A 27,144-nucleotide genomic window follows, 5' to 3' on the forward strand; every position below is an offset into this window, starting at 1 on the left:
ATTTGAGGATATACTGGAATTTACTACCGCAGGAATTGAAACAATCCATCGGCTTGGTGCTGGAAAACAGGGTAATGAATACCAAGTAAGACAAGTAATCTTAAAGCTACTGGACCACCGTGACAAAATTATCATTTTAAAAAGATGTTCAAGATTGACGGGCTCAAGCTATTCGATAAGCGAGGATTTTTCCCAGCCTATTAGCGGCGTCAGGAGGAAGGTATGGCAAAAAAAAGAAAACAATGACCGCCAAGAGAAGGTTACATTAACTTACGATAAGGTTCGGATAAATGGCCGTCTTTTTATTTGGGACAATGAAAGAAATGACATAGTCAAGGCTGAAGAAAACGACGAACGAAAGAGCACAGGAATGACCTATACTCGAAATTCTCAACGCTGACAACTTTGATAGTGAATTATCGCAGTATTATAAATAAAATGCACGAACTTGAACCTGTTCTGGCTTATCAGCCACATGTAGCACTCACTGAAACGTGGCTGCACTCTGGTATTTTAGACCACGAGGTTGTGCCACCAGAGTATGCGATTGTGCACAAGACGGGAAATCAAGACGTGGAGGGGTAGCTCTACTATTTAAGCATGGAATATCCTACACAGCTATGCCCATAGCTCTTGATATTGAAGCAGCCTGGTGTAAGTTAGACATGAAGAATGAAATCACCTATGTTAATGCCGTCTACAGACAACCTGATACTGAAATATCACTTTTAGAAGCACTTTATGATGAATGCACTCGTACTTAGCGGCAAAAAAATATTACAGCAGGCGGCTACAATTTGCATGATTTAATATGGTACTCGCTCAATCCGACGACGGTGACTTACAATGTCATTACAGACATCATGTTCACATTTAATCTTGCTCGTGTTGTTACAGTTCCAGCGCGTAACCAAGACTCTTCGACTTCAGTTCTAGATCTTGTTTTTATCAGTGATCAGTTTCCAAAACGTCACTTTAATGTAGAAACATTGGATGGCTTGTCTAACCACAAGAGTCTTTCGTGTTCCTTCCAATATCCAAGTCCAGTTCTTACAGAAGGCACAACGAAACGGGTACTTGCTTTTAAGAAAGCGGACGACGCTGCCATCATGACATATCTTGCTCGTGAATTTCCTAACTTCTTAGACCTCTCCTCAGGCAAACACTCGTCGGTAGATATGGTATGGACAGCATTTAGAAATATTGTTAGGCACTGCATAGACACATTTGTTCCGAAACTTATAAAAACTGTGAGAAAGCACAAGCTATGTATCACGCATGAAATAAACCATATCCAGCGCAAAATAAAGCGGCTCAGAAGGGCTGGGAAATCTCGCTCGCGCAGTGCTATTGGGTCGCAAATGTTAGTGATGTCAAGGTGAAGTGAAGTGAAGTGAGTGTGGCGAAAAAACACTTTCTCAGTCACTCTCTCCACAGCTTTATTAAAACGGATCTTCACAAGTTCTGGCGATACATTAGTGTAAAGCGCCAAGCACCTACACCTACCTCGGGCGGAAAACAGAGAGCCAATCTCTTTAACAAACATTAAAGACACTACCAACCTACAACAAATTGATGTAATTTTTATGGATTTCTTTAAGGCTTTCGATCGCGTTTCTCACCCTAAACTTATCGATAAATTAAACTGCCTAGTAGGGGATGGCCCGCTCATACGTTGGATTGAAGATTATCTCTCAGACCGCTACCAGTATGTACAATATAATGACAATGTATCAGACAGCGTTCCCGTTTTGTCCGGCGTCCCGCAGGGCTCTGTTCAGGCCGCACTGCTATTCTTGCTGTACATAAATGATATAACTAATCACACTGATGTAAACATTCGACTATTTGCAGAAGATTGTCCACTGTACTACACAATAAAACTGCTGATGACCAAAAAAAATAATTATCTGAGCGTAATAGCTGAGTGGTGCACTGATTGGCAAATGGTATTAAACGCAGAGAAAACAGTTTACATGAGCATAACAAACAAGAAATCAATCCCTGTCTTTCGTTACAGCATAAATGGTTTGATACTACAAAATGTTTCAGAGTGTAACTATCTGGGTGTCCTGATAACCTGTGACCTTATCTGGAACGCGCATGTACAGCAAATATGTAAAAAGGCATTGAATAACTTGTTCCTTATAAAACGTTCGCCTACCGATTCTACCTATGAAACACGACTTCTCGCTTATACCAGTCTCATCCGACCAATATTCGAATATGCCAGTGTTGCGTGGTTTCCGTACACTAAAAACAATACTCTTACACTTCATAAAGTACAAAGGCAAGCCGTGCGGTTTATTTTCAATCGTTACAGGCGTACAGATTCTCCAACCAAACTGCTGCAACTCGCTCGTCTCGCAAATTTATCTAGCCGAGCAACAGAAGGCAGGTTAAAATTATAGTACTTACTCTTACACGATAGCGTCAAGCTGAATCACTGGCCATTCATTCGATACAACTTTTCTAAACAAACGCGCCGCAAACATCAATTCACCTCACAGGAATTTTACTGTACTAATAATGCATTGCGCTTCTTTTTCTTACAAGCGGTTAGAGACTGGAATCACTTGGATGAATTTATAGTGGTTGAGCACGCGGTAGAATTGTTTACTAAACACGTGGAAGAAGCCGTTTTCCACAGGAATTTAGCGTGTTGCTATCTTTCATTCTCTCGTTGTTTTTGTAGTCTGCTTGTCCGAATTAATAGTTTGTGGAAAAAAATTGTTTTAATAGTTTCGCCTGGATTATTTTCTTTTCTATTGTGTCTGTATGCTGTGGTTAGCATGATATTTCTGTGCATTTTATTTATGTATTCACTCCCACCCCTGTAATAATGCCAGTGAGTGATTGACAGTATTTCGAAATAGAAATAAAATAAATCTGCAAAAAAGATGGTACTTTTTGAGCAATTCATATAACGCATTTCACGAAGATAGAAGGCGCACATGGGGAAGTTGGTCTGGGATTGGATTGGCCAACACACAAAAAAACGGCTTCATCATTGCTTCAGAAAACAGGTAATAAGGAAGGTACGTAAATGCAATAACTGACGTAAGTGAACCCTGTAGGAGTGTCACGTGCTGTATGACGCAGAGTGACCTTGTATGCCAAGAACTGCTCTTAGAGCGGTGAATTTCTGTGGGGTGCTCTTGCTATTCGAGCTCCGGCCTCATTTCCGACTTTATCCTGGAAGACGGCAACGTGATGAGAAGAAAACCCCAAATTGCTTTATTTTGCAGTCGACACGATCGCGCACCCCTCTAATAAAATGGTGTAGCATTCTAACTGAAATACCGTGAGATTCCTATCAGACATTTCAAAAACATGCTAAGTAGATTGACCTATCGCAGTTTTACGTTCTCCAATGCACGTCGTTTGGCATTGAAATCTTTAGTTAGCACTGCGTAACCACTCTAAAAGAGTGACAAACTTATGCTCCAGACACTTCTCGACAAGAAGAGCTGAAAGCGATAGTATTAACAAAACCGAGCGTGAAGGTCCCTGGTAATGCGCAACCTTTCAGCAATCTCCTCTATCCGAAAGTGCATGAAGCACTGCTACGACTAGAAAAGAATGCTGCGAATCGGGCGCCAGCAGTTATGACAGCCAAACAACTCGGTTGCACTGGAATGGATACAGGGCGAATATCTGCGCCGCGTCGGCGAAATATTCGCCATTGCGTGCTTAGTCACAAGTCAAGTCCAACGAGAAAAAATAATGCAATTTGCCCCCGCATGACTCAGCGCAAGAAATAACGGAACCGAATCTTGAGACAACCCTGCTCTCCCCTTTACGTGCATGGCTAAAATAATTTTTCTGAATGCGCCGCTTTCTTTTTGTTCACCCCCACTGTGGCCCCCATTCATACCGGGACAGGTTTGGCGTGGTTTGGTTTGGGAGGCAAAGTCGAGAGAGGCGGGAACGGGTATATATACCTCCGGTGTTCGTTGGCATAGCACACATCGTCTCAGCCGTGTCCGCCCACGACAACCTCAGGTACTTCACTGCCAAAGACAGCCACACCATGAAGTATACGGTAAGCGGAAATGCAATATGGGTCTTGAATGCGGGAATTCACGTGGTTCTTCACAAATTGTTTTGCATAAATTTGATATAGAACGAGGTCTATACCTACTGCTAAACGAAGGTGTCCACTTAGCAAGGAGCCAGTTTTGGTATAAAAAACCTAGTGGTTATTCTCAAAGTAGAACCCTACAGTTATAAAACAACTCTTCTTAAACGTTAAACCTTCCGAAGTACAGTAATGGATATGACTTACTTTAGCTGCTTCCTAGATATGCCTTACTTAGTTACGGAAAACGGAGCCTAATCATCTGGTCTACGCTGATTACGGGGGTGTTAAGTGCACTGCAGTTGGTACTGACATATGTAGCTTTTATCTCTGTCATATTTGTTGCCTTGTTTTTTCTCTTCATTCAGTTTCTTCAAAGTAACAGTTTTAACGCTGAAATATTTACGCTGAAATTAGGAGTAACGAACACAACTCATATGTCGCATATACATGTATGTATTTGCGACATATGCGTTGTGTGCTTAACCCCTAAAGGCAGTATGCCGTGGCATCTACAATTTCTTAGAGTTCTGCATACTTAACCCTACGTTAATTGCTATATTCTTCCAGATTGTGCTCCTCGTCTTCACTACTCTCATCGCCGTTGCCCTGACTGGCTACGCGTATGGTGGCTATGGAGGATACGGACTTGGCGGCTACGGTGGCTACGGCGGCTATGGAGGATACGGCGGCTATGGTGGTTATGGTGGCTACGGAGGTTACGGCCGCGGATATGGCGGATATGGAGGCTATGGCGGATATGGAGGTTATGGCGGATATGGTGGTTATGGAGGCTATGGAGGCTACGGAAAATATGGAGGCTTCTATGGTTGAGGACTTCTGGAGTCCGCTTGAATAAAGGCACGTTACGTGTGCAACACATGTCTCATGTTTATATTTGTGATATATATGTGAAAATTACTATTCAAAGATAATTTTTTGTACAAGACTGCGAAATCCTTTTGACGCCCATCGGAAACGTCCCCAGTTTTAATAACATTATAGTATACGCAGCCTTGCTGCATACTACATTTATCTTGATTAGAGTATTTAGATTGCCTCATAGTGTGTTTAAAAAAACTACTGAAGGGATCGTTGATTCAACTTTACAGCTAGGCTTCTCGATTTTATTGTTCACCGCCTCTGCAGCTGTTACAATAATCTCGTCGTGTATTTCTCAGTACATGTACTGATTTAGAAGTTTCGCTTCTTGATGCTCCGTGCCATGACACTAGTACTGGTTTGGACAACTCCATTGTCCGCAATGGAGCTGATAGTACTCACTGCCGCTTACGAATAACTGTGGCTGAGCGTGTCTGTATACACTACTGAATTCATCAATCTTTTCGTGCGCGCCATTGCCAGCACTCCTTGTCCATGACAATAAAAGTGAGCTCACTATATTTTCCTCTAAACTGTACTGTCGGCCGGCTGACAGAGCTCATAGTATAGAACTGCTGCAGTCTCTTCACCTTATTAACTTTGCCATAAATCACCATTTCATTTCGGTGTATCGATATAAAAGAAACTGCATCACAGTTAATAGTCAAGGTGGCTCAAATCGGTCCAAAAATCCAAAATCCAAAAAAAGAACGCTCCCAGGGACAATGTTCCGCAATGAGTGAAACTCTCTTTCTTCGCCAAACAGTATAGTTTTCTAAACAGAGCCAAAGTTCAGACAACCCTATCCTAGGATTAGAAAAGGACGAAAGCAGACTGCACGGTCAATAGTTATGAGGTTTGTGCTGATTAGGTATAAACGAACTTCACGACACACCATTGAATTTGTTGCAACTGCTCGGACTGTGGCGACCAAGAGCTTTATAAATAAAAATCTATTCCGGATCTGCGTACTTTATGAGGCATGTAAGAAAGGCACCCGCGTTTAATAAAAAAACTGTAGGTGACCTCATTGTTCCCGTTAAGTGTCTTTAATGACACTAGTCCCTAGACCTTAGGTTAACGCACGTCCTTCCCTTCTCCTATCACACCCAGAGGAGCAACTGAAGACGTGTCTTAACAAACCGGCGGAGCACGCAGTAGGACACGAACAATGAATGGCTCATACGCCTTTAATGGTATGATAAACTTTATACAGGTCCTGAAGATCATCCTTAGGATGACGCAGGCGGCTCCCACGTCGGGACATTTGTTATTGTGGGGTTTAGAAAAAGAAAATAAAATATTTACCCCTGCCTGCACCATAAATATAACAGGCTTAAACCAATTAAAAAGAAGAAAAAAGGGAGAAAAGCAAATTTAGCATAGCAGAAAGAAAAAAAATAAAAATAAAAAAAATGTCTACCATCGTCACCAGCGAAACCACAGCCAACGGGCGGGCCGCAATCAGCAGCTTTTATTAAAGATTGTATACACAGAGTGAAACATTTACATTGCTTTGCACAATACTACACAGCCAAACATTTACATTGTCTTGTATCGTTCAAAACATGAAATATACTAATACACTGAGTATAACATATACATATCCTTGTATCTGTCGCTACAGACAGACAGACAGACAAGAAACTTTATTTTGTCCTAAGGGACTATGTCGTAGTCGCGGGCCGCACCTGCACCGGGGGCGGAAGACCGTGATCTTCGGCCCTTTCGCAGGCCCTTTGGACAGCCCGAAGCTGGATTGAAAGGTCGTCGCTCTTGACGGCTTCTTCCCAGTCTTCTTGCCTGTTAAAAGGCGAGTGGTGCAATGCTGAACATTGCCACAGCATGTGATTAAAGGTGGACCTTTCCTCGCCGCAGTCGGGGCAGCGGGGATCCACACCCGGAGTGTAGTGGCTCAGCCTAGATCGAGACGGAAATGAGCCCGTCTGCAGCATTCTCAACACCGAGGCCTGGGGTCTGCCGAGCTTCGGGTGAGGAGCCGGGAACTGCCTGCGTCCCAGCTGGTAGTGAGCCGTGATGTCGTGAAAAGTAAGCAGCGGGTCCGTGGTCCGGTCGATCCCCTGCGAAGCCGGGCCCCTCAGACCGGCGCGGTTGACGAGACCTCGCGCCTGGTCGTGGGCCAGCTCATTGGGGTTGATCGAGCCGGGAGAGACGTTCCGGCCCATGTGAGCCGGGAACCAAGTGATGACGTGACGGACCGTGCCTGGCTTGCGGGTCCTAAGCACCGCCGCAGCCTCGGCCGAGACCGAGCCGGCGAGAAAGGCCATCGCCGCCGACCTGGAGTCTGTGAAGATCTGGGTGCGCCCGGGATCGCACCGAGCCAGCGCCACTGCGACTTGCTCTGCGACGGACGCCGTCGAGTGTTGGATGGACGCTGCGTTCAGGAGTTTGCCCTGGGGGTCAACCACCGTGGCCGCGTACGAGTTTGATCTGGGATACTGCGCCGCGTCGACAAAGGACGCGAGCTCTGGGTTCTGCAGGGCAGTCTTGATGAGTGCTCGGGCCCTGGCTGCGCGCCTGGCCTCGTTGTGTTGTGGGTGAACATTCCTCGGGAATGTGGAGACTCGAAAGGCGTCCCTTTCTTCCTGTTGGAGGGGGACGGCGCACGACTCCGCGGCCATGGCGGTGAGGCCCGCCATCTCGAGTATTCGGCGGCCGGACTTGCTGGCAGACAGGCGAACGATCTGTGCCGTTTTCTGTGCTTCTACGATTTCGCTCAGGGTGTTGTGGACCCCGAGCTGCATCAACTTATCCGTGCTGGTCGTCACAGGGATACCGAGCACTCGTTTAATGCTCTTCCTGATGAGTGCGTCAATCTTGTTTTCCTCAGACCGCGACCAGTTTAGTGCGGAAGCCACGTAGTTGATATGGCTCATGAGGAAGGCGTGGTAGATCCTTAGGAGGTTGGCTTCGCTGATGCCACCCCTCCGGCTCGTCACTCGTGAGACGAGTCTGAGCATGTTTTCCGTCTTCGCCCTCAGGCGCGCGATTGTTTGCATGTTGCTGCCCTTTGCGTTGATGACCAGTCCGAGCACCCTGAGATAATCAACCCTCGGGATGTGCTGACCCGTCTTCGTTCTGAGATCGATCGGTACTTGATTAAGCGGCATGTCGAACTTGCGGCCCTTTCTGTCGGGCCGGTACAGCAAGAGCTCCGACTTGGTCGGCGATAGGACCAGTCCCGTGCCCTCGAGGAATTCTTCCGTGACGTCCAGGGCCTCTTGGAGAGCCTGCTCCACCGCTGCGTCCGACCCGCCCCCGCACCAGATGGTGATGTCGTCCGCGTAGAGAGCATGATTGAGATTGACGCCCCCGATTCGGTTGAGTCGGACCAGATGGTGATGCCCGCACCAGATGGTGATGTCGTCCGCGTAGAGAGCATGATTGAGATTGACGCCCCCGATTCGGTTGAGTCGGACCGATAGGTCTCTCATGGCGATGTTGAAGAGTAGTGGGGATAGCACCGCACCCTGAGGCGTGCCGCGGGCTCCCAGCGCGTATCCGTCCGACTTGATCTCGCCCAACTTGATCGTGGCCTTACGATCCCTGAGGAAAGAGCTGACGTACGCGTGAAAGCGTTCGCCGAGGTTCAAACTCGACACAGAGTCGAGGACGTGCTTGTGTTTGACGGTGTCAGACAGCTCCCTAGAACTGATCACCGACCCCCATTACCCCACGCGCATGGGAAACTCGATATCGAGAGACACTACCCCGGACCTGGCCTTCGTCAAGAACGCGCCGAGAGCGGAGTGGCATAACTTACAAGAGAACCTAGGCAGTGACCACTACATCGTGGAAATCTCCCTACCGGTCTGCGCGGCCCCGCAGAGGGCCTTCAAAATAGTGGACTGGGACGCCTTCCGCAAGAGAAGGAAGGACGACAACGAAGAATACGAGACCTTCGCGGACCTCGTGGCGAAGCTCAAGAAGGACGTGGCTGCAGTCACCAAGACCGTCGAAACAGACCTAAAGCTCGACCGCATGGACGCTCGATTGGCGCACCTGGTCGAAGCCAAGAATTCCCTCACGGCCAGATGGAAGACGCAGAAGCTGAATCGAAACCTCCGGAAGAGGATCGCGGCCCTCAACCGCGAGATCGAATCGCACTGCAAGGAGCTCGGCCAGCAGCAATGGAACGAAATCTGCGCGTCGGTCGACGGACAGATGCGCGCGGGAGGCAAGTGGAACCTCCTCAAGCAGTTACTGGACGACACACAGTCCAAGAGAAACCACACTCTGGCCATCGACAGGCTGGTTCACAAGCTCAGTAGCGAAGGCGCATCTACGAACGAAGTGATGGACGAAGTCGCGCGTCGCTACCTCCCCATCGGGCAGTCCGGGCCGGAAGATTACCCGGCCTACGGCGGCAAAGCAGACGAGGACCTCGACGCCCCCTTCTCTGTCTCGGAAGTCAGAGAGGTCCTTCAAGGCCTCAACGGAAGATCGGCTCCCGGGCCGGATGGAATTTCGAACAGACTCCTCCGAAATCTGGATGACGACTCGATCGAACTGCTCACCAATGAAATCAACGAGGCCTGGGCGGCCGGCACCGTACCGGGTGCCTGGAAGGAAGCCACAGTGATCCTAATTCCGAAGCCAGGCAAGACACCGGCCATAGACAGTCTGCGACCCATTTCGCTCACGTCCTGCGTGGGCAAGGTGGCGGAGCATGTCATCCACAACAGAATATCGAGGTATGTCGAGGAACGACATCTCCTCCCGCCGAACATGGTCGGTTTCAGACCCTCGCTGTCCACTCAAGAGGTCATGCTACTGATCAAGAGGCAGATAGTCGACGTGGTCACGAGAGACGTCCGAGGAATCTTGGCGCTGGACATCGCGAAGGCTTTCGACACCTAAACATGAATATAATACTACATGTACTCGTATAATAAATTGAAGAAAAAAAAAACAATGAATATCTGCTTGGCCTATGCAGGTATTCAAAATATATACGTTATAATGTTCTTGCAATGAAGATTGGATCTCACTGAACAGTTTGCAACACTCACATACATTATACATCTCTAAAGCAAGTACACTTCTTTTTAAGCAAGGAATACAACAGACACAATAAAGAACATACACTGCAGTGAATACCTGAAGTATACATAGGTGAAGTATAATAAAACACCAGACACTACTGACACTTCTCTATATATTCATCAAAATATTACAACAAAACGCTACTGTCTCACTCTAACAAGCTTACAACTATCCTACGGATGTGTCAGTGATTCCTATTAGTGTTAATACTCTGAACATTCAAATACGCATAAAACAAACACTATATAAACTTCAGTGATCGATATACATATTCTTGTACATAATGCCTGATATGCTGCACTATACGAACTCAGGGTTTACATCATCTCAGTTACCTTTTCTTTACAGACATAGTCACTTAAGCACATTGGAAATGAACACAAATACATAACATTCTCAATTTCACTTACAGTGTATATGATATACAAACAAAAACATATTAAGTATCACAATAATAATTATGATAGTGCCAAAAACAATACATTCCCATATATGCTGGCTGTGTCCAAATCTTCACCATTATCGACTGAAAGCAACATTCAATATTATGACCATAGTTACCCAAATATTATTGATATGACTATGGAGATTCATCAGGTGTGTGTTATGTTATTGCTATAACATACCAAACTCTGTGAACTTTTACCTTTGCTGCGTTATTTCATTAATCTTCTTTGTGATGCCCTCTATCAGATTTATTGACTTTTTATCACTAACTATTTCTGGCCTGTATTTCAGAATGTCGCTGCCAAAAATGAGCCGCAATGCCTTGCATTCTTTTTCTGTTAATTTACAAGTAGTAAGATAGTGATCAAATGATTCCCCTATCATTCCACAGCTGCACATTTCTGAGTCTATAATTGTAAATCTTTTCAAATAAAATGGGAACTGGCCATGCCCTGATAGAGCCTGTGTTCCATAATATCCCATTGGAAAGGTCTCCGGAATACAATGAACACTCTTAACCCACTGTTTTGTGTATGAGGTGTTGTCTTAATCTATCCATTCCTTGTTCCAACTCGCTAGACATCGTTTGTATAGCTGTTGTTTTATAAATGCTTTGGTAATAGGCATATCTATACTTGCTCCTGTTTTTGCTGCCTTTTTGGCCAGCTCATCAGCACACTCATTACCCCATTCTCCTGAATGACCCCTAACGAATGTGAAAGTTATATCATGTGATTTTTCTAGCAACCCTACATGATTTTTATTGCACATATAAATGGGTTAACATTAGCCATGTTATTGAGGCCTTTGAGTATGGACAGACAGTCCGTTATAATTTGAAAGGGGCCCCGTTCTTCCATATCTCCTAAGTACTTTAATGCCTCCGTTATTGCTGCAGCTTCTGCCTCAAAGTTGCTTGAATATTCTGGCAGCTTATACATTTTATACACTATTAGATTTCCTCCTTTATCAAATATCACAAAAGCTGCACCTGTGTTTTTCTCTTCTTTGGAACCATCTGTATATACATAATACTTTGAATTCTGAATTGAACTGCAAAAGTTAATCACTTTTCTGTCTGCCGGATGTGTATGGGATATATCCACTTTACATGCTATTCTAGTGCGATCATATGTTTCATTCTCCCATTCAAAATCCTCCTTCCCCCTCAAAATTCTATACATAGTATTTTCTTTTTCTATTGTTAGATGTACCGGTGGTACATTACACATTATATTCAAAGTCTTATTGGAAACTGTACTGAATGCTTTGCAAATTTTTATTAACGGGATACGCTGTATGGCTCTTAATTTCCTTATCTCCCTAACTTTCCCATTGTACCATACTGGTGCTGCATATAAAATCATTCTTTCGAACCCTCTTAGGTATAACTTACGTAAGTGGTGAGGTTTCATGCCCCAGTTTACTCCAGTAAATTTCGCCATTACTGTGATATGTGCTAATTTTCTTCTTAATATATTCCAAGTGTGGAACAAACGACATCGTCCTATCAAAAATGAGTCCTAGTATTTTAATCTCTTTTACACATTTTAAGGTAAGGTTTAACCTTACCGCCGTGTCGTGGGCCTTCTGGATGGCCTGTACTTGATCTAAAAGCACTCCACTGTGAAGCACTCGCCGCCACCAGTCTCTTTCCTTGTCGCAGTATGTGAAAACCACAGGACATTGCCAAAGCATATGATCCAGAGTAATGATGCCATTACACTTCTCGCCATTGATTGGTACCTCTCTTTCTGGATATAGCTTGTTAATAAAGTTTGGACTAGGATAACTTCTTGTCTGTAACAATCTCAGAGTCACCGCTTGAGCTCTATTGAGCTTAGCATGTGGCACTGGGAATTCCCTTCTGTTCATGTAGTAATGCTTCGTGACTTCATTATATGTAAGTAATCGGTCCCTGTTCTCCTCCAGCATATTATTGGGGTCCTGGTCGCGTAGTGCACGGATAGTAAGTCCTCGTGCAGCTGCGTTAGCCACCTCGTTCAAATTCCTCCGAGGTGGATCGACAGACCCCATGTGTGCAGGAAACGAGCGGATTTCGATCCCTTGGCCGTCCATCTCACCGATCAGCTGGGCAGCCCTTTTGGTTAAAAAGCCTTTGGTAAAATGTCTAATAGCCATCTTAGAGTCACTGTAAATTCGCGTCCCCTTATTATTCTTTAAAGCCAATGACATCGCTACTTGCTCTGCCACTGTCGCTTCTTTAGTCATGATTGTAATAGCATCCCGAGTGAGTCCATCTGCATCTACTTCTACTGCCGTAAAGGCTTTCTTTCCTCTGACCCATGCAGCATCTACAAAAACCGCATGTTCTCTGTCCTGTTCTATCTCCTGCAGGAGAGCTTTGGCCCTTGCCTTTCTTCTTTCCAGGTTGTGCACCGGGTGCATATTTCTGGGAAAAGGAGTCGTCTTGATGATCTCTCTTATGCTATATCTTAGTTCTACTGTGTCTTCCGAATTTTCGGATTCGCTTGGGTACCACCTTAGCTCTTCGAGTATTGCTCTACCTGACTTCGGAAAGCCTCTCTCTGTGGGCAATTTGCTGAGCTTCAATTATTTCGACTATTGTGTTGTGCAGCCCTAGTTTCATTAATTTATCATCTGGTGTGCTAACCGGCAATCCCACTGTTGTTTTGACAAGCCTTTTAATTAATCTGTTCAACTTCTTTAGTTCCGTCTGTATCCATCTAAGCATCCCTGCTACATATGAGAAGTGACACAAGGCGAAACATGGACCAGTCTCATGACGCTCTCCTCTCCCAACCCTCTGTGTCTGTTAGTGATTCTCCTTAGCAGTCTTATTACCTCCCCAGTCTTGCTTGCGATATTTTGTATTGTTTTTCCGTTTGCCCCGCTTGCCTCCAGGAATAGCCCTAAGACTCTAATGGATTCGACTTGCTTAATAGTTTTGCCTGCCTTCGTGGTTAGTACTAACTTGGGTTCTGCCTCGCGAACATATCCCCTCGGTTTTCTACCTCTTTTCCTGTTACTGAGTACTAGGAGTTCAGACTTCTCAGCAGAGCATTTCAGTGCCATGTCTTCTAAAATGGACTCTACCTCATAAATTCTCTCCTGAAGTCTGCTTTCCGCCTGTCCCATAGTTCCTTCAGCGTTCCATATTGTCACATCGTCTGCATAAATGGTAAAGTTAATGCCCTCTATCCCTTTTAATTCCTTTGCCACTTTTGACATCGCCAGGTTGAAAAGCGTAGGTGACAAGACCGACCCTTGTGGCGTCCCTCTGTCACCGAGATCCATCTTCTTTGATTTAATGTCCCCGAATCTAAGGTGTGCTGAGCGATGGCCAAAAAAGGCTTTAACCACTTCATATAGTTTTCTGCCTAATCCCAGATCAGAAAGGACCTCAAGTATTCCTCTATGCTTAATTTTGTCAAAAGATTTTTCGACATCGAACCCCAAGAGAGCTCTAGTGTGCTTTGGACTGGCTAAAAGCAATTTATGTTTGACTAACAACATGGCATCTTGTGTAGACAAGCCTGGTCTGAAACCAATCAGATTATACGGTAGGATGTCATTGTCCTCCACATATTTCGCTAACCTGTTCAATATGACATGCTCCGTTGTCTTTCCTAGACATGATGTTAACGAAATTGGCCTGAGGTTATCCAAGTTGAGTTGTTTGCCCGGCTTTGGTATTAAGATAATACAGGCCGTCCTCCATTCTTCTGGGTAGACCCCATTCTTCGATAATTTATTTATTTATTTATTTATTTATTTATTTATTTATTTATTTATTTATTTATTTCAAAATACCTTACAGGCTCCATGAGGAGCATTGGGTAAGGGGGGCATCACTGCAAGACAGTTTTACACGTAAATTCCGAAACTCGAGGACCACAAAAATGAGCAGAAATCATCGTCGCAAAAACAGGGTTACAAATGAAAAAGACGCGTTAGCGTACAAAACATCAGACAAATGTTATCACGCATATTGCTCGTGCACATATCGAACATCATGTAAAAATGTGTATTTCAAAGTATGAAAGGAAAAAAAAACAATACAAACAATACATAGTAAACAGAAATAACAGTTCAAGGTAGTGTACAAAATACCAGATAAATTTTACCAAGCACATTGTTCACGCACATAATCAAACATTGAGTAAGAAAAGTTTACTTTAAAGGATGAACAGGAAACAATAGTCAGCGTGACGTTACATACAAATAGAGAGCATGGCATACAGAATGACACATTTTTAGGACATAAACTGCAAGTTCAGGAGTTTCCTAAATTTATCTCTGTCCGTTTGCATCACAGCGCTGTCAGGGAGGGAATTCCACAAGCGGATGGCTCGTGGCAAAGCCGACATATTAAATGCATCAGTGTTTCCGTAGATGCGAGTGAAACTTAAATCATTATTCAGTCGTCGTGATACGCAACTTGCACGTTCCAGCAGCAAAGACGATGACTTCAATTGATGAACATATTTATGGAACAAGGACAGCAATGCCACGTCACGACGACTACTTAGTGCAGGAATCGAAAGGTCAAGTTTGATTCGAGTTATGCTTGACTGCCTATTGTAATTGCGAGAAATGAAACGACTAGCTCGGTTTTGGATGGCTTCTAACATGCACATTAGGTACTCGTGATGAGGAGACCAAATCGGGGACGCGAACTCGAGCTGTGGACGGACGAACGTCAGGAAGGCTAATTTGCGGATGTCAGATGGAGAATTTCGTAGGTTGCGGCGAATTTACCCTAGTGTTTTTGAACCATTAGCGCATATGTTTGTTATATGAGAGGCCCAGGAAAGATTTGGTGCGAGATGAACGCCTAGATATTTGCACAGTGAAGCTTCGGATACTGGATCCGCATTTATATAATAAGAAAAGCTTGAGTTAAAGTGTTTGCGTGTGAAAGTCATTACCTTGCATTTAGATGAGTTAAGTGTCATTTGCCAGGCGTTGCACCAGTCGCTAATGTGTTGAAGGTCGCCTTGAAGCATAAGGTGGTCCTCAAAGCTGGTAATTGGTCGGTATAATATACAGTCATCGGCGAAAATGCGCGTGCAGGATGAGATTTTATTAGGCAGGTCGTTGATGTAAATTAGAAAAAGCAATGGTCCTAATAGACTGCCCCGTTGTACACCGGAATTCACATAAGTGAGGGGTGAAGCAAAATTGTTCACAACTGTAAATTGCTGACCATTATTTAAGAAGTTACGGATCCAAGACAGCGTTAAAGAGTTCAATTTGAGAGCAGATAATTTGGAAATTAAGCGGCAGTGGGCTACATGGTCGAAGGCCTTGGAAAAGTCGAGAAAGATGCAATCTGTTTGAAGGTTTTGGTCCATGTGGGAATGTACGTCAGTGGTAAACTCTAGTAACTGTGTCTCGCATGATAAACCTTTCCTGAAGCCATGCTGGTTAGTGAAGAAAAACTTATTTGATTCAAGGTGTTCGTATATGTGAGATGCTATAATATGCTCGAGCATTTTGCAGCATATGCTCGTTAATGAAATTGGACGGTAGTTTTCTGGGGAATTCTTGCTGCCGCTTTTGTACACAGGTACCACTTTAGCAATTTTCCAGTCGGAGGGGAGCTGGCCTAATGACAATGACTGGCGTAAAATATGGTACAAAATTTTACTAGATACCGAATTAAGTTGTATTTTTTAAAACTTTAGAGTTAATGTTATCGACGCCTGAAGAGCTAGATAACTTAAGGCTATTGATGAGACATGCGATACCATCTTCAGTAATATCGATGGGCTCCATATACTGGCAGTCGAGATCAGCGACTTCAGGAATGAGTGAAAGATCTTCATTTGTAAACATGGACGAAAAAAACGTATTAAAGATTGCAGGACATTCGCTATCAGCAAGCGGAACTTCATTCTTGGAAAGTATGATTCATGGAAATTCATGGAAAGTATGTGGTCAGATATTTTATGGAATCGTCGTCCAAATTCTTAAGCAATCTCTTAGAGATGCCATCCGGACCCGATGCTGACCTACTATTTAAATCATACAATGCCGTGCGTACCTCACTTTCCTTGAATTCCTGATCCATAAAGTTGCATTCTGCTGCTAAGTAATCGGGGTAACTCACTTCCTGATCCACTGTCCTGAGAGGCAAGTATTTAGCTGCCAATCACTGCATTATGCTCTCTGCGCTTGCAGTCTGACTTTCCTGGTGTACCAGCTTCGCCACTGCCGTACGTCTATTCGATTTAGTGCCTTTTTCATTGAGGAGATGCCTGAGCAGATTCCAATTGCCTCCACGTTTTATCCTTCCATGTATAGAGTTACACACCTCATTCCACTGTTGTTTCTGCAAATATAGGGCTTGCTCCTCGATATCCCTATTGAGCTGAGCAATTCGCTTCCTAAGTCTTCTGTTCAAGCGGTGTGATTTCCATCTTTGTAAAATCGATTGCTTAGCTTCGATCAAATGCGCCAATCTACTGTCCATTTGTGTGACCTCTTCCTCAGTTTCTATAGCCTTAGTTGCTGCATTCAAGTCGTCCCTAAGCTGAGCTACCCACTCTGGTGGTGTGATTTGCCCCATTCCTTCTTTTTCCGCTCTGTCCTTCCTGATTTTTCTTAATTGATCCCATTCTATATAAGTGAAATGCTTTACCTCCACCCCCGTCGTTTTTACCATTATGTGTAGTATGTAATGGTCGCTCCCCAGATCCGCCCCAGAGTTGATCCAGTCTGCCCTGGGTAAGTTAGAAGTGAAGGTTAAGTCCGGGGTAGTGTCCCTACACATGGAAGTGCCACACCTAGTAGGAAAGGCTGGGTCTGTGATAAGAGAGAGGCCTAAATCCGTGGCAGGATGCCAGATTCCTTCCCCTTTCTTTGTACTCCAGTGGTAACCCCAAGATTCGTGCGGGGCGATGAAGTCCCCGCCTATTATGAGGGGCGCATTTTTGGCTACCTCCATGGCCTTATTAAAAATTGCTTTGAAGTTCTGTCTCATCTCTCTGGGACTGCTATATATGTTGAGGCAGAACAAGCTTTGCGCTTTACCTTTGTGCCTCTTGAGAACCATTTCTATAAATATATATTCAATTTTGCTAGCCCCTAATTTTAAATCACGCTCGATGTAAGGAATTTTCTTGTCAATTAGGGCGGCGATTCCCCTTCCCGGGTCTTTGCCTTTGCAGATCGAGTTAAAGCCAGACAGCCCGATCTCCACCGCTAGAGTTTCTTGCAGCATTATTAATTTTGGCCTATTTTCAACTGTTTTGATTATCTGTGCTAATGACTCTCTTTTTTGGTGAAATCCTCTGCAATTCCACTGCCACACACTAAGTCTCTTTCTGCTATCCATTATTATTGCCGTTACCCCCCGACTTGCTACCCCCTGTCACTGTTCTCTTGACTGTGCTACCCACAGCTCCTGGAAGTGTTCTAACGCTTTCTGCTTCCGAGGGGCATATATTCCTCATCATCTCCTTGGGCCTCTAAATTTTCACCCGTTTCTCGGCTGTTAACTTCCACTTCAATATTTTGTCCACCTTATGGTTAACGCTGTCTACCGTGTCCTTTGGGTCCTTAATCGCATTCTTAATCTCCTCCAGAACCGAGCACATCGATTCCACCTCTGGGACTACAGCTCTCTTTTTTGGCGCCGGTGTGCCTTCTTCCTCCTGGCTGTTACTTCTACTCACCGGCTTAGCTACTGCCACATTACCGCTTTCTGCCCTCAACCCTTTGTTCATTTCCTGAATCTGCTTTTTAAGTTCTTCATTTGCTTTCTTTAGTGATATAACCTATCTGATGAGCTGTTCTACTCTGGTATCATTGCTTTGTATCTGCGAGGCAATTGCCACATTACCTGTGGCTTTCACAGTACTTTTGACTTTATCTGCCCAGGTAGCTCCTCGCTCATTTTTCTTGTTGATCTTCAGCTCCTGCTCCTCGAAGCGCACCTGCGCCTCCCGAGACCTCGAACGGTTTCTTCCCCTCGATACCCCTTTAAGCAATGGCTCATAAACGCGGCCTCCCCATTATGACGGCAGAAGAGAAGTGAAATTCTACGCTTGAATGATGAGCGGCAACGGAGCCATCTGTAGAAGGAGACGACGAACGTGTGAGCAGTGGCACAAGCACGTTCGTGCGGTTGTGCCGAGGGGCGCCAACGAGCCAGCTGGGGAAGAAGAAGACGACGCTCGAGCCGTTGCTGATGATAGGTTATTATGATAATGATAAGACCGACCGGACGGTTAATTGGCCTTTTCCTTAACTAAGCATATGACCCTATATCATATGCGCTCGTCCTGTGTTCATCTTAGTCCTTGTGTCGTTCTAGCGCTATGTATGCCAGTTAAAATTACAATAAACAACCAACACGCCCAAACTTATTCCCTACTATCAAATACAACTCTGAACTTGAACCGTTACCTCCTTTCAGATATATTTTGTAGCGAGTGCTACATTGACCGTATTCTCGCAGTTTCGTTGTGGCCGGTGGCCGCACCGCGAGCTGCGCCGTTGCCTAGCAATCGCCGCAGCTGGCAGCGCCGCTCGCCACGCCATCTGGCATAACGTCAGAGAAGGAGCCGGTGAAACCGCATTGCAGCAACAGAGGAGGAGCCGGCGTTGCATCGTTTATATAGAAGGGGCGGCTCGATGGGATACGTCGGGAGATATGGAAAGTGAGTCAAAGAGACTGAAAGAAGCCAGGCTTCGTCGTCGGAACTAAACGAAGAGGAGGCAGCGAGCCGAGGAGACGGATGAAGAACGAGCTGGACGCCTCGAGAAGCGTCGTAAGTACGAAGCAGCCAGGCGAGTGGATTCAGATGAGGATAGCACCTGAAACGTGTTCAAGTCACAGGACGACAACCCCTTATCTTCCCGCCTCACCGACCATCCGGCCGTATTTGTGACAATTGAGAAACAACAAGATGAAGTCTTTCAAAATAAATGCGTTAGAGTTTAAAAATGTCTAGTCTTTAATGTAACCATAACTTAACGAGAGGTAACAACTAAACCTAAACACTCAGACGTACGAAGATAAACAATAAAGATGTAATCGTAGAGAGAACCCAGCTAAACAATATGATTAACCGTATCTCACGCTACGCACACCCAGGCATAACTGAGTTAAGCCCCAGGCAATTTTTTTTATTATTCTCAGGGTTTCGTAGACACTTCAACTTCCGGTTGCCTGATAGCTTCCGGTGTGCTCTTTGAGAAACATAATGTCACTAGGTGCTAGTGCCATGAAAAAGAATACAGGAAACCAGCGTTGTAGTCCCACTGCTTTCTTCGTTTCCTTGACTTTTAGTACCACAAAGGAACCACCCGTTACCCGAAGTGGTAGCCCAGTGAATGTAGCGTTAAGCCTTGGAGTTTAAGGTCGCTGGTTCGATGTCGGCCGCGGTGGCCACATTCTTATGAGGGCGGAATACACAAAACGTTGCGTAGGATGCATTGGAAGCACGGTAAAGAACCCTAGGTGGTCAAATTTATTACGGAGCCCCTTACAACGGGTAGTGGCACGTAAAACCAAAGAGTGATTTTAATTTGTTGAAAGTGACCACTGTTGCTTATATTGTATGGCTCTTGTCCAAACAAAAGCCTGGCTACCTTTATTTACCGGCGTATTTAGAACTACTGCCTCCGATGAGCCCCTTTAAATTCTTTTTTTTTTCGCGTGTGCCGATTCTAGTATTCGAGGCGAAGCCGGTACTATGGTTACGATGCCTAGGGTCTCAATATGCCTGGTCATGTCAGTTGTCGGTGCGGCCAGAACAATAACTGCAATTTCGGTGGGCGCCCGAATAGTACGTGACAGCGTTTTTTGTGTTGATTGCACAATGCCATTGATTAACACGTTTTGACAAAAAGTGCGCAGTGGAACAGCATTTCATGAGCGAAGCAACCACATTTAAGACTAAGATCAGAAAATAACGGAACTCACAATCTCGCATCACAGATGAAAATGTTACGCGTTCGGGGCGTTTGAAGTTAGCGCATAAAAGCAGGAACTTTCGCTTGAGCATTCCAACTCACACTTTACGTAAGATAGCAAGCGTGTGCTGTGCAGTGCAATGGCGAGGTTCTAGTCGTTGTTGCGTGCTCAGGGTGACCGCTAGCAACGTGAGGAAGGAACCATGATCCATCGAATAGTTACCGTGCAATATAGTTTAGGCTGCAATTCTGGAAAGTCCGGTCATGTTGGCTAATTCGCAATTTTGTACTCTCTGATAGGGTGGCGGGGTTGCTGAGCCTCCCTGATTGGCACAAAAGGAGACACGACGGCAGTTTTTTTTTTTTATTAATGGACACGTTTCTTATGTTTAACACCTACGCAATACACATACCGTGCCTTAATTCCCGCCGAATACGTTAAAGGTGGCCGTCGAGGACACCAACAAAACTATCTACAAAGCTCGTCAGGCGCATAAGAATATGGAAAAAAATTAAGGCAGAACTCATCTCATGATGACTCTCACCGGTATTGCGAATAGCATTGGAGTAATAAAGCGACAAGCCGCGTTCCTGAAGTGGCGTTTATTTAACAGGTGTAGTTGTAATTCTGAGACTTTCGTTATTACGGCTATATGCCACATGCTCAGATATCGTCCCACTTGTGGCATTCGCTTGCCAAGGTCACCAGTGAGCATGGTTGCATGATCATGACTGTATGACGCCGATGCGGTCACTATGGAGTTACCAATAAGGAATTATATTGATGGGACGACAAAGGTGGTATAAGGACAATGGCATGACGACAATGAGAGGGCGAATCGTAAATTATCACGACGGTGTAACGAAAACAGCGTAACGATGGCGTCATGAGGACAATGAGACGACTACGCCTGTTGGACAATCATGTGACGAGGACGCTATGACGACAACCAGATGAACAAGCTGGAATGCCGACGATGACGTGACCACGGTGCCTTGAAGACGATGACAGGACGAGGGGTGCATGACAGCCTCTGTCCGACGACAATGCAATGACGACGACGGCGTGGCAATGATGAAATCATCACGATGAATGTTGATAGCATGATTACGATGGAATGACCAGAAAGAAATGACGTCAATGAATCGAGGAGGTAGTATGACGACGAAGGGATTGACAACCTTGGGGTGACGTTACATAAGTGATGACGACGGTGAAACGATTGCAGGACTGCATTGGAATGTTGTGAGCGATATGATGACGACTGTGTGAGGGCGATGGCTCCTGACGACGGCATAACGAGAGTCGGATGTCGATTTTACAATGACAACGATGCAACTACCGCATGGCATCGGAATGATGGTACTATAACGAATGCATGGCGACGACTGTTTGACGATGACGCAATTACAATGATGACGTCACAACGTCAGCCAATAGGATGATGATGAGTGCATGATAACAATGGGCGTAACTGTGACTGTAACGTGAAAACTGTACGACGACATTGGCGTGAAGACGATGGCATGGAGAAAGTCGGATGACGTAGCTGGTGTGATGACGATGGCACGACCTTGACAGAACGACGACAAAGGTTTAGCAACGAATGCGTGCTAGCGAATGGCTGATTACGACGGCCTGACATGGCTGGCATAATCACGATTGATTGACGACTGTACGATTACGATGGAATGATGAAGGTGGAATATCGGTGACAGCCTGACGAAAATGGGATGACTACTTAAGTGGTGACAATGATAAAACGATAACGTTCCGACGATGGCAGCAGCCTCGCCTGCGTGCTCTCTTGAAAAAGCAAGTTTACTGAGGAAATGACAAATAATTCTTGCACAAGTGTCTGGTGCAGAGCGAAATCTTCGCGGTATGGTTCGCCAAAACCTGACTGGCACTTCACTTCCACGGCTGCCTGCTCTTCTTCGTCGCTTGACGCGGAAGGCTCGTAACCGTAAGCGGTAATATTTCTTGCCAAGTTGGAATGATCCTCGCCTTCAGACATGTACTCATCGCTGGTAGAGGCATCAGAACTCGAATCCATGCTCGCGATGGCGGCGTCGGTGCGCTTCGAATGACCGCGGCTGGCTGGCTGGCTATTCTACGAGGGTGTCATGACGTCACGCCTTCCTTCTCCCGCGGGTCGGGCGGCTAGGCGCGCGCTCGCAAAAACGCCAAAAATAAAGCCATTGGCTTCAAAATGAGCTAAGTGACTACTTCTTTTCGGTGTAATCACACACGCAAGATTAATTTTCAGCATTTTCGTAAAATTTTCAGATTTCGTGTCCGTATCCCTTTAAGAAAGGGGATTATATTTTTTTTCAGCATTTGAACGTACCGGCAGGCCATTCATTTCAGAGGTCACATACAGGCTTTGCGTTGGCACCGCTAGAGTGCACCGATTATTTTTAGGGAAGCACGAAACAGGAGTCCCGCGGCAATACGTGCCTCATACATAATTCGTTTCGTCTGTGGTCATCATTCAATGCTGGATGCATTACCGTCAGCGCTCGTCGTTGAATTTGTTCTGCCGAACTTGTGTTATTTCGTGACGAAAGTTAACTTTAAAGGTCACCAGGCTACATAACACTTCAGGGGGGAATTTGCAACGACTTTCGTTCGTAAGTACTATTTTCGAATGGTCAGCCGCCTTTAGCAGGCTCCACGGCTGCATTGCCTGCCATTTGCATGTATGAACATTTCTAGCGTCAGAAAGTTTTTTGAACATTGGCAGAGATTTTGTCGATTCATATATATAACGGCAGAATGCGCGCTTGGTGAAGACTTAATGCATCATTACCAACTAGCGGGGCCTTCAGTTTGACGCACATGTGCTACATACATGTAAAATATTTGAAACTGTTTCGCACAAGCTAAGGCATCGTGTTCAAACAAAGGAGCCTTTGTATTTTCTGCACTCCTGCTCACAAACCTGGTGTCCAGAGCTTCCGGCAATTCCTTCAAGCTCAATTAATGGATAAGTGCCATCGCACTGGGTCTAGAAAAGCGAGCGTATCTCGACGCTGACCCTGTTAGCGACACTGCGGCTCCGATACATAACCGATGACACAGCAGCCACCTCAAATGCTGCGAAACGTTGCCGTTGGATAACACTACGCACGGCTCAGCATCGTCGTCCACCACGGAGCATCGACGCCTTGCAAGCAGCTGTCAGTGACCTGCCGATAATAATTTGCGGCGCGCTACGTCGCCACAATGCAGGCAATGAACCGTGTTGTGGGGCCTTCACAGCCGAAGAAGATATATGCATAGGCCAGAGAAAATCGACGCTTTTTTTGATAGCGGTGCTCAGTACATCACCGATGATAGTGCGTTGTGCGTGTTTTATTTCGCCGGTGAAGATTGTTAATGCCTCTCCGTTCCGCACCACGTCGCTGTTGCCGAAAAATAAGTTGGGCGTGGCCCAACCGTGGTGATCGCGCGCAAGAGTTAGAAGCCTCGCGCGGGTCGTGACCTATGGTTTTGATTGACAGGCGAACTCGTGCCAAACTCGTACATCGCGAAACACCCCTCGAGTTGCACTCGTGAACATGGCGGTGGCAGCAGCAGCCTGTGTCATCGCATCCAGCGGCATTAAGCATCAATATGACCGTCTGGACCCGTTCACCTACATGACCGACGTAGAGTTTCAGCGTCATTTTTGCCTTTCCGAAACGTCAGTGCGCTTGCTGTGTGCCGAGTTAGGCGAAGACCCTCGTCTGCGGATACAGCGTGGCGGGCAAATTATGCTTTCCGAGCACAGAGTGGTGTGACTAGGCTGCGGAGGAAAAGTTCGTGCGATTGCTTCGGCTCTCTCCGGCTTCAAGCTCTGTTAGTCCACTGCACCCCAGCCCCAGGCCAGGTCCGGCGTCATCATCGGAGTACTGGGGCACCCGCGAGCACCTGGGGTTCAACCCGGACCAACCAACCTGCACATGCGAAGTAGTCACATTATATTGGAAGACGCAGTATGGACGCCGGGCTGCCTTCCGGTGCAACAGGTGCCGAAATCAGTTTTCGCAGTTACCCGGTACCACTGCACTACATGGGCAGAGAGGCGAAGGAAGTTACTTCGCCAACACGGACCGCCTCGGCCGTCGGAACGACCACCTCTCCAGGCGGCAAATGATTTGTCTCACGCACTGCGTGTGCAAAAGCGTAGACATATGGCTGTTGAAAGAGATGACCGGCGACTTGTTTCCTCTATCGGAGCACGCCATCACCGACTGGAGGACCTACCCCCGTAAGGTCGCGAGGGCCGAGCTGCTGGCGCGACCTCCACTCGGTGGCCCCGGGAAGATAGCGCAAATTGACGAGTGCCTTCTTCGCTGCGAGCAAAAATGCAATCGAGGCCGTCTAATGACGGGCGACAACGTTCCGCCGAGCCAACAAAATTACGGTGGTGTTAAAGATGGCGGCCCCTGGGTCTTCGGCATGGTCTGCGCGACCTGAGGGGTGCTGCTATACTTTTCAAGGTCGAACGACGAAAGGCGGTAGCGCTAAGCGCCATTATTGCACCCTATGTTCAACCAGGGACCATTATTCATAGTGACGAATTGGCCGCATACAACTGTATCCCAAATTTAGTGGATGTTACGGGGATATGCCTGAATCCGCATTGGGAGACAGTCAACCATAGCGTGCACTTTGTGGAAACCAACACGGGCGTTCACACGCAAAAAATATAAAGTTATTGTCAAAAAGTGAAGCGCCACCTCGTCAGCAGTGGGTACAGGGTAACTGCACTGATGCTGGAGTCCCACCAGGGATGGATGTGGTAGCAGTCAACGGCCACGTGCGCTGCAAAGACCCTTTCTTGCGTTTGTTAGAAGCCACGGATCTCTCGGGCTATCCAGTATACTTTCTCACTCTTCTATGAGTGTTTTCCGGCATTCCTGAGTGCTTACACGGTAAGCGCGCGGCATACCACTTCTGCGCTAGCCGATGCTCACTTCGTCTCACAGCCTTACTTTAGCGCGAGCAACGAGCGATCTGTTGAAAGCCCAATGTAAAAATCAGGCGCACACCAATCTGTGCTCGGAAATGGGAGCGCAAGCATGTAGCGAGCCGCACCAATTCAATCCAGAGGAAAGAGAAGGAGCAACGAGCGATCTGTTCAAACCCCAGTGCGAAAACCAAGCGCACAGCAATCTGGGCTCGGAAATGCTAGCGCAAGCACGTAGCGAGCCGCGCCAATCCAATCCAGAGGGGAAAAAAAAGAGGGCAAGCGTCCCCTCGTGTTACAACACGAAACGTATTAAACTACGAATTAGTCTAATACACATTCAGTGTACACCTTGTAATCTTTAAAATGCTTATAACCCACGTTAATGTGACTAATAATATTGTACTGAATGAATTTATTTCATAACTTTCTTCTGCCTGTAATGCACTCGGTGGAACGACAAACAAGTGAAAGAAGGCACGACCATGCACCGACCGTATCATCATGTGAGCCCCAGTTTGTCGACCGCCCATATGGCAACACCGAAGGGATGATAGCCACCCATATCGAATCTAGATAAACCAATGAAACTGGAGGCGTGCTGGCGGACAAACTTTGTCTTCTTACCATTAGTTCTTTCATCTTGGGGCGTCGCCAGAGCTCGTGACGGTCCCGCCTTTCGCCAAACTCGGCGCATCCTGCATAGCACCCCTGATCAGAAAAATTTGGGCAACAAAAAGACAACGCACATAGGAAGAGAAGACAAAGACAAGCACTACTCGCAACTGTAAGCACTACTCGCAGTTGTGAGTAGGCTTCTCTTTGTCTTACTTTCTTGTGGACGTTGCCTTTTTGTTGCGCTAATTTTCTCATCAGCATTGCAAAACCAAATGACCCAGCAAATAATTCTTCTTGCATATGTAAGTACGCCCGAGTGGTCTGACCATGTAATACGACCGGCGCAAAATTTAGACCGCTGCCCTGCCATATCTACAAAACTCACCGTCATCAAATTTACCGTGCCGGAGAGGACCGCAATTCCAAATATGTGTGCGAACATCAATACGCGTTGATTAAATACAGCTTTTCTCAAACATTCGTTTAATATCTGCGTCACTGCGTTATATGACCCTTTCGCGCTATGTTTCCCAGTGCTCCTAGAAAACTTTACGTTACGGAAAGATGATATCTGGCGAAAATAAGGGGAACATTATAAGTTTTCAGTACGCAAAGTACGAAGTGTGCGGTTTCGTTTGCACCTTTTGCAATAAATTGCGTACGTATGTGCGCCGGAGCCTTATGCGTGTGTTTTACGAGTGGCGCAAAATTTAGCCCGTTGCCATGGTGTAACTGCACATACCACCTTAATGATATTTATTTAACATTGGCAAAGCTTTATTGCTAATTTGTAAGCGAATTTAAATGCATCTGTATCAAATACAGGCTATGCAAATTGTCTGAAGTGCTAGAATGCGTTATATGACAATTATACGTTGTTGCGCAGTGTCCCGAGGCAGCTTTTCGTTATACCAAATGAATATTTTGCAGAGCCAATTAAAAGACACGTTATGGGTTACTGGTATGGAAGGTTCAAAGCACATGGCTTAATTGCAGCATTTGAAATAATTTCCATGTGTGAGTTACGGAGCGTTATAAAACAGTATTTCGAGAGGCGCAAAATTTTGCGCGCTGCCCTAGAATGCCATTGAAGAGAAATTTGGTTAGCCTGTGAGCCTGGGTGGAACTCAATGGTATATTTGAGTGCGAACTTAAATGCACATTGATCAAATAGACTTTCAG

General features: G+C 45.8%; 2 protein-coding genes across 2 annotated transcripts in view; both read left to right on the forward strand.

Moving 5' to 3' along the window:
* Positions 1 to 27,144, forward strand: part of LOC119455036 (uncharacterized) — a 129,795-nt gene that overhangs the window by 21,870 nt on the left and 80,781 nt on the right. The gene's annotated exons all lie outside the window — the stretch shown is intronic.
* Positions 3,977 to 4,959, forward strand: LOC119455037 (neuropeptide-like protein 31). Its single transcript, XM_037716557.2, has 2 exons — positions 3,977 to 4,045; positions 4,652 to 4,959. The coding sequence occupies exons 1-2, from the start codon at positions 4,034 to 4,036 to the stop codon at positions 4,913 to 4,915; spliced, it is 276 nt and encodes a 91-aa protein (XP_037572485.1). The 5' UTR covers positions 3,977 to 4,033; the 3' UTR covers positions 4,916 to 4,959.

This window comes from Dermacentor silvarum, chromosome 6 (assembly GCF_013339745.2).
Source record: "Dermacentor silvarum isolate Dsil-2018 chromosome 6, BIME_Dsil_1.4, whole genome shotgun sequence".
Lineage (NCBI taxonomy): Eukaryota > Metazoa > Arthropoda > Arachnida > Ixodida > Ixodidae > Dermacentor > Dermacentor silvarum.